General features: G+C 39.0%; 1 protein-coding gene across 1 annotated transcript; it reads right to left on the bottom strand.

The window, feature by feature from the left end:
- Positions 1-5,089: 5,089 nt before the first annotated feature.
- On the bottom strand, positions 5,090-8,391 carry LOC114368115. The gene is made up of 2 exons (XM_028325470.1): positions 7,221-8,391; positions 5,090-7,124 (listed from the first exon to the last, which is right to left on the bottom strand). The coding sequence occupies exons 1-2, from the start codon at positions 8,351-8,353 to the stop codon at positions 5,090-5,092; spliced, it is 3,168 nt and encodes a 1,055-aa protein (XP_028181271.1). The 5' UTR covers positions 8,354-8,391.
- Positions 8,392-9,038: the final 647 nt, after the last annotated feature.

Below are 9,038 nucleotides of genomic sequence, written 5' to 3'. Positions count from 1 at the left end.
TTCCCTATTACTTCATCAGCATTTTGGTTCCTATTTACCAACACTATACCAGGGTTTGGTTCGACCTGTTGGCTGGTGGCTCTATTGCGAGCCAATGGTTGTGGTGCTTGAGCCATTGTCAAGGAGGTCTTCGTCTCAAGAATAGCCTTTGTCTTATTTTGATTTATCTCAATGCCTTTTTTATGCACCACAAAACCAAGGAAATCTCCTGCACGCACAAAAAGAAGCACATTTTAATGGATTCATTTTTAAATCCATGTTTCCTCATTCGTTCGAAAGATTGCCTAAGATAATCCAAATGGCTATCTTCTGAGGAGGATTTGATGATTATATCATCAATATAAATTTGCATAAATGTGTCAATAAAATCATGAAACATGGAATTCATAGCCCTTTGATAAGTGCCCCAGCATTTTTTCAACCCAAGGGGCATAACCACCCATTCATAGTGCCTAAAGCACCAGGGCATACGAAATGCTGTTTTCGACACATCATTTTCAGCAATAAATATTTGTATAACCAAGAATAACCATCTAACATGCTTAAAAATTCGAAACCAGCTGCCGAATCTACCACATATTCCGCTACTGGCATAGCATATTCATCTTTAGGTGTATGCATTATTTAAATCCCTAAAATCTATGCATACTCTAAGAGTTCCATTCTTTTTAATGACAGGGACTATATTTGCTAACCATTCGACATACCTGGCAGCTCTGATGAATTTACACCCTCAGCAGCCTTTCGATCTCTTCCTTGATCTGGACATGATTTCTGGTGCGAATCTTCTTGGTAGTTGTTTTACTGGTCTTTTTCCCTCTTAATAGGTAACTTCATTTCGACCATTTTTCTGCTTAACCAGCATTTGTGGTAATCCCAAGCAAAACAGTCTTTAAACTCTCTAAGAAGAGGCACCAGCTTTTCTTTTAAACTTGAGGTGATATTGGCACTGATATAAGTTGGCCTTTTAATCGAGCCATCTCCAATATCGACCTCTTCCAAAGGATCTTGAGCCTGCATCTTTGGCGCCTCACTTATGGGATTTTTTCTAAAACCCAGCGGCTTCATCATCATAAATACAATCCAGTCTTCGATCCTTTGTTTCTTTGTTTTCAAGATCTTCGATCTTGGCTTCAACTGCCATATTTTGTTGAAATTCAGCCTCAAAGGCCGTATTTAGTCTATTTTTCGGCCATATAAGCCGTAATTCTGGCCCATGCAGAGTGGCCTCAGTCATATTAATCTCATATATATTCCACCCAGTTGGTGGAATGACTCTCATCTTCAGAGGGAACAACATCAATTTCCTCCCTCTCCCATATAAACCCATAGGTAGGATGGAGTTTGACAGAGTGGACAACATTGTCACTCGATTCGACAACAGCCTCCTTGTCACCAACAAGGTGCTAGTTAGCCAACTTTTTGTCAAAGGTTTGTGCAGTAACATTATCCGACTCTGACTTATAGAATTACTGTTATCGCCATTTTATGTTTCCATTATTTCTCTATTCTATGCTTATTTTAACTTCGAGCAATGTTGGTTTATATTTTTTCAAATATTTACCATTTATACTCAAAGTACGTTTCTGAGGGGTTAATTCCTCTAATTCATAAGCACCATTTCGAATAGATCTGAATTATTTTAAACGGTCCTTCCCAATTTGGGGACATTTGCCCAAAGCTCGATCCTTACTATCCACGGGCAGGATAACCTTCCAAACTAAATCTCCAACATTAAAAGTTTCGACTTCACTTTCTTATTATAAGCTTTAGCAACTCTTTCTTTTTGTTTAGTCAAGACTTCTAATGCTCTTAATCTCTCCTCGTCTAAATCAACTAACTCATCTGACATCATTTTCCAATAATGGTCGATCGGAATGTCCATTTGTTTTTGTACTCTAGCTGATTGCAAATGTATTTCGACGGAAGTATAGCATCGTGCCCATAAGTCAGTCGAAATGGGGTAGTATTAGTTGATTCCTTAGGAGAATTTCTACATGCCCATAGAACTTGATCTAACGTTTTATTCCAATTCCTTGGCTTTTGGGCAATGTGTTTTTAATCAAGTTAATTACAATCTTATTGGCTGCTTCGACCTGACCATTTGCTTGCGCGTAATATGGTGTTGAGGTTAATAATCGAAAGCCAGTTTTTTGGGCAAATTCTTTCATTTTTCGTCCAGTAAAAACTGAACCTTGATCAGTGGTAATTGTTTCGGGAATACCAAATCTATAAATAATATAATTTTGAATGAAACTAATTACTGCTTCCTGATCAACATTTGGCAAAGGGACTGCTTCGATCCATTTTGTAAAGTAATCGATACCAACTATAATATAACGCTGGTTCTTAGAAGAAGCAGGCTTGATTTCGCCAATTAAATCCAAAGCCCATCCTCTGAAAGGCCAAGGTTTGATTATGGAGTGTAACTCACTAGCAGGTACATGCTGTATCCCTGCATGCTTTTGGCATTCCTGACAGCCTTTAGCAAATTCTATGCAGTCTTTTAATATCGAAGGCCAATACAAACCTTGTCGAAATAAAAGCCATTTCATTTTATGGCCTGCTTGGTGTGATCCACAAGCCCCACTGTGAACATGGGAAACTGCTAAGTATGCTTCTGATTCATTTAGACATTTTAACAACACTCCTTCTGCAGTCTTTTTAAACAAATCATTTCCCATAATCACGTAATTTAAAGCCCTATATTTAATCTTTCGAGCCACATTGCCTATTGGATTTTCCAAATATTCAATAATGGACTTTCCTCCAATCATTATCTAACATATTGTCAATGGCCAAAATTTGAATTTTTTCCTGAAGATCATTCATACTTTCATCTTCATTATTTTGTGGTATACTTGCCCCCACAAGTTTTGGCATTGGCAATTTAGTGCTTAATGGCTCTGGTAACACCAGTTTATCTTTTATTTCGATCAACTGAGTTAACTTTTCCTTCGACATTTTGTACCCTGAAGCTATTTGGGATAAATCATTTGCTTCTCGGTTTTCTTGTCGAGGTACATGCTCAATGTTAATATAATCGAAATGATTCAGAAGAGAACTTGCTATAACAAAATATTTTGCTAAGTGTTCATTAACACATTTGTATTCTTGTGTTAATTGCCTCAACACTAATTCTGAATCACCTCTTATATTAACATTTCTTGCCCCCAGGCTAATTAAAATTTCAAGGCCTGTAATTAGAGCTTCATACTCAGCCTCATTATTAGAACAAAGCCCTTTGATTTTATACTTGAATTTAGTTGGAATTTTATTGGGGGATATTATTAAAACTCCAATTCCAGTTCCATGTTTGTGTTTCGAACCATCGAAATACAAAATCCATGGCTCTGTATCGACATAGTCTTGCGACATTTCGACCACTGAGTGATCTACAATAAAATCTGCCACAATTTGACCCTTAACAGATTTCAAAGGCTTGTACGTTAAAGAATATTCTGTTAATGCTAAAGCCCATTTTCCAATTCTACTGTGTAAAATCGGTTTTGACAACATGTGCTTAATAACATCATAATGAGAATACACATAAACATCAACAGGCTTTATATATTGCTTAAGTTTTGCACAAGAGAAATACAGACAAAGACAAAGTTTTTCTATGGCAGTATATCTAGTTTCTGCATCATTTAGTACACGACTAAGATAATAAATTGCATGTTCTATGCTATCATCATCTTCCTGAGCCAACATGCTACCAATGGTCTTGTCAGACGCAGCAATATACAACTTCATAGACTTGTTTCGACTAGGAGGCATTAACACAGGAGGCTTGATCAGATATTCTTTAATTTCATCGAAAGCCTTTTGATGCTCTTCATTCCATTTGAATGGTTCATCTTTCTTGAGTCGAAGTAATGGCGAAAAAATCTGAGCTTTGCCACTTAGATTCGAAATGAATCGCCTCAAGAAGTTGATTTTTCCTAGCAAAGACTGAAGCTGTTTTTTAGTCGAAGGAGGCTTCGTCTCAAGAATAGCCTTTGTCTTATTTTGATTTATCTCAATGCCTTTTTTATGCACCACAAAACCAAGGAAATCTCCTGCACGCACACAAAAAGCACATTTTAATGGATTCATTTTTAATCCATGTTTCCTCATTCGTTCGAAAGATTGCCTAAGATAATCCAAATGGCTATCTTCTGAGGAGGATTTGATGATTATATCATCAATATAAATTTGCATAAATGTGTCAATAAAATCATGAAACATGGAATTCATAGCCCTTTGATAAGTGGCCCCAGCATTTTTCAACCCAAAGGGCATAACCACCCATTCATAAGTGCCTAAAGCACCAGGGCATCGAAATGCTGTTTTCGACACATCATTTTCAGCAATAAATATTTGGTTATAACCAGAATAACCATCTAACATGCTTAAAAATTCGAAACCAGCTGCCGAATCTACCAACATTTCCGCTACTGGCATAGCATATTCATCTTTAGGTGTAGCATTATTTAAATCCCTAAAATCTATGCATACTCTAAGAGTTCCATTCTTTTTAATGACAGGGACTATATTTGCTAACCATTCGACATACCTGGCAGCTCTGATGAATTTACACCTCAGCAGCCTTTCGATCTCTTCCTTGATCTTGGACATGATTTCTGGTGCGAATCTTCTTGGTAGTTGTTTTACTGGTCTTTTTCCCTCCTTAATAGGTAACTTCATTTCGACCATTTTTCTGCTTAACCCAGGCATTTCGTGGTAATCCCAAGCAAAACAGTCTTTAAACTCTCTAAGAAGAGGCACCAGCTTTTCTTTTAAACTTGAGGTGATATTGGCACTGATATAAGTTGGCCTTTTAATCGAGCCATCTCCAATATCGACCTCTTCCAAAGGATCTTGAGCCTGCATCTTTGGCGCCTCACTTATGGGATTTTTCTCAAAACCCAGCGGCTCATCATCATAAATACAATCCAGTCTTCGATCCTTTGTTTCTTTGTTTTCAAGATCTTCGATCTTGGCTTCAACTGCCATATTTTGTTGAAATTCAGCCTCAAAGGCCGTATTTAGTCTATTTTCGGCCATATAAGCCGTAATTCTGGCCCATGCAGTGGCCTCAGTCATATTAATCTTCATATATATTCCACCCAGTTGGTGGAATGACTCCATCTTCAGAGGGAACAACATCAATTTCCTCCCTCTCCCATATAAACCCATAGGTAGGATGGAGTTTGACAGAGTGGACAACATTGTCACTCGATTCGACAACAGCCTCCTTGTCACCACAAGGTGCTATGTTAGCCAACTTTTTGTCAAAGGTTTGTGCAGTAACATTATCGACCTCTGACTTATAGAAGCTTTGATCCGCCTCTATATTTTCCACAATCCCATCCTCCCTCCAGATAATGAGCTTCTGGTGAAGGGTAGATGGCACAGCTCCAACCCCATGAATCCACTCCCTTCCTAATAGCAAGTTAAAATTAGCCTTAGACTGTATCACCAGGAAAAGAGTTGGTCGAACTATACTGCCTACAGCAACATCTACTTGAATGGCTCCCAAAGAATAGCCAATTTTACCCTCATAATTCGAAAGCACAATGTTGTGGGCAGATAGATCAGTGTCATGTTTCCCGATCTTGTAGAGCATAGATCGAGGCATTAAGTTGACAGCCGCTCCTCCATCAATGAGCACTTTGTTGATTCCAACATTCTCAACTTTTGCTCTGATGAAAAGAGGTTTGAGATGACTTTTCATCTGAAAATCTGGCTTTTCGAAATAAGCTAATTGCTCTTCCACACAGCCATTATTCATAACATAGTAACATACTGGCTTTGGGTCAGCCATATCAAAATGATCGAACTCACTTTCGATCTCAGTAACTTCAGATTGGACATCATATTCAGATGGCAAGATAGATACCACACAGATGACATCGAAATCTGGCTCAGAATCCAGTAGATCTTCATCCTCCATCTTGTCTTCATCCACTGGAGGCAGGAGTCTCTCCTTTACTGGCCTCCTAGATACTTCTTTATATTGGCCCATTTGCAGGTTCTGCTGGGCCAATTTCTTCTGACGCTGGAACCTACGCCATTGGGTCCTCGTCATAGGATTCTTTCCTTTGTAATTGTTCCTATACGAGTACCTATTGGCCTCCTGTGGGCCAATTTGCTTCGTTCCACTCGAACCACCTACTTCCATAATCCCTTTGTTGAACCTTATGAGTCCCTGGTGCATCCATTTTTCGACCGGCACTGAACCAGGAGGAGCGAAAGTATTCCTTCGACCCGACTTCTGATTAGTATTTGACTGCACCATAACTCTTTTGCCTTTATCGAAACGTTGGTTCTGCCTTGCCCCCTTATTAACAACTTGGTATTTCTTGAGGCCCTCAGTAGCCTCCTTATCACATACTGCACTGCAGCGAGGGCAGAGCATCACAATCTTGTTTTCGAGTTTGCATCTGTTCAAGAAATCAATTAACTCCTCCTCAGCCTGAGGATAAACAACCTTCATCTGTTCGTTGTAATCCTCTTCAGATACATCTTGAACTTGCACATGGGACACCTCCATTGTTTCGACCATCATTATTTCTTGGGGCTCCGCATAGAGAGTTTCGGCAGCTTTGGATGTTTCAGCATTTGCCTGAACAACCTTTGGTTTCTCACCAAATTTTAGCCTTCCTTCGTCAAGAGCCTTTTGAACCAAATCCCTGAAAAGAACACAACGTGAGGTTTTATGGCCAAGGAAATTATGAAATTTACAATAACCCCTTTTTTTCTGTTGTTCGATTGGGGGTACTTTCAAGCCCTTAGGAACAACAATCTGGCCATCTGTGACTAATAAATCAAATATTTCATCACATTTAGTTATGTCAAATGTATAAGTTTTAGACACAAATTTATCATTTTTAGGTTCAACAGGGTTTTTTCCATTGGAAGGTCTAAGGAGTTTACAAACATAAGGAGGTCCAGGTTTTAATTCTGCTAAATCAACCTCACTGTCTTCGATATCTTCATATATAATATCGAACTCCTGGTCACTGTCATTGGTTTCGATATAAGCAACCTTTTCCTTCTTGTGGAATTTAGAATTTCTAGCCTTTTCGGCCTTCAACCGTTCGAGTTGTCGAACTCTATCAGCCAATTGAGCCATGTCCCTTAAATACTGGGTATCTAATTTCTTTCTAATCGAATAGTCTAGGCCACCAGCAGCCATTTCGACTAATTCATGTTCAGGGACTTGGGTGAAACACCTTGCCTTTAAGAGTCTGAATCTGTTCAAATAATCATCAATTGATTCAAGTGCCTTGCGTCGAACGCTGGCTAACTCTTTAAGGCTGATCTTAGACTGTCCCATATAAAATTGCTCATGGAAAATCCTTTCCAATTGGTTCCAATTTTGTATGGAATGAGGAGGAAGGGTTGTAAACCATGTAAAAGCATTTTTAGTCAAGGAACTAGGGAAAAATTTTATTCTTAAATTTTCATTATTAGCCAAATCCCCTGCCTCGACCAAATATCTAGCAATGTGTTCGACAGTGGACTCATCTGTCTCTCCTGCAAACTTAGTAAATTTAGGGATTTTCACACCCCTTGGTAATTCTGTCTGTAACACATACTCAGATAATGGAGACACAAAATTAGGCCTGTGTAAGCCTAAGTTCAAACCATTCTGCACCAAAATCGTTTCGACCATTTGGGCAAGGTTATTCTGCCTATCGAAACGGTTTTGTTGAATGTTCCCTATTACTTCATCAGCATTTTGGTTCCTATTTACCAACACTATACCAGGGTTTGGTTCGACCTGTTGGGCTGGTGGCTCTATGCGAGCCAATGGTTGTGGTGCTTGAGCCATTTGCATCCCTGGATTGTTAGGCATCTGTATCTCTTGGACAGGCGCCTGTATTTGGATCTGTCGAATCGGTGGTTGCTGTATGAGTGGTGCCCCAAAAAAGTCAGCAATTCGACTTATTTGATTTGTTAACGTTTGGTAACTGTCATTTGTATTTTGAATTAAAGGGTTAATAACAGTTCCTATTTGTTGTGTTAACATGTTAACCATATCATGGTTACTTTCATCCATTTGTTGTCTGAGTGACAAAACGGATGTATTAGTTAAATGTTGCGGAATTACCCTACCTTGATTGCCCGCTACAGATCCTGATGGAGAGGACATATTAAGATTCTCTATGTTTGGTTGAGAATTTTGCAACCCTACCATCAAAGATGTAGGCATGCCATATAGAGGGTTTTGAGGCGGTCGAAAGGGACTTCCACTGGGATTCCCTAAACTAGGGTTGTTCCAAGGGGCAAAAGCAGACGCTGACGTGGTCGAACTTGCCAACGTCATGTTGGTCATGGGAGAGGTTACCCCTGTCTGATTCATAACCGTCGAAGCGGTTGAACTAATCGTGCCAACAGTTTGGTCAGGAATTGGTCCTATACCAGAATTTATATTGGCATTACTGACAGATGTTTGCGTTGGTTGCCCCTCCATATTTGGAAGGTCGTTGTTTCGATTGCTTGGGGGTGGTCTAGCCATCCTTGTACGAGTTTTGAATTCTGTTAAGTGTGGAACAGATTTCCCACTTCTTAAATGCATACAAAAATCAAAACAATTAAGAAGGCAATAAACCAACTGCAACAAACAAAACTTTAAAAATAATTTAAAACCAAAACACACAATTGACCGGTCCCACCGGGCGTGCCAATTTGTTTACGCTGGAATTTGGTAAACAACCGCTAGTCTAAGTTAATTGCTTGCGAGACCAACTAGTGAATCTCAGGAGCATGTCATTTGCGTGTTTGCTTTAAATATAAAACCGTTAATGTTCATCATTGCAACAAACACTCACTGGTTCGAAATTTGCAGAAAGTAAAATTGTTTAACAGAAATCGAAATGCTGGAAATAACTAGGCAAGGAAAGGAAAATTCTTTGACAGAATCGAAAGGCTGGAAGTAAATTAACAAGGGAGGAAAATTGCAGAATGTAAAGGAGCAGTAAGTTCACTCGATCGAATGAACCATTTAAAAGACAGGAATTCTAAAGTGAAGCGTAAATTGCATTGCA

Source organism: Glycine soja, chromosome 9 (genome assembly GCF_004193775.1).
Source record: "Glycine soja cultivar W05 chromosome 9, ASM419377v2, whole genome shotgun sequence".
Lineage (NCBI taxonomy): Eukaryota > Viridiplantae > Streptophyta > Magnoliopsida > Fabales > Fabaceae > Glycine > Glycine soja.
Note: the sequence above shows the minus strand (reverse complement) of the source record. Positions and strands in the feature narration are given on the sequence as shown.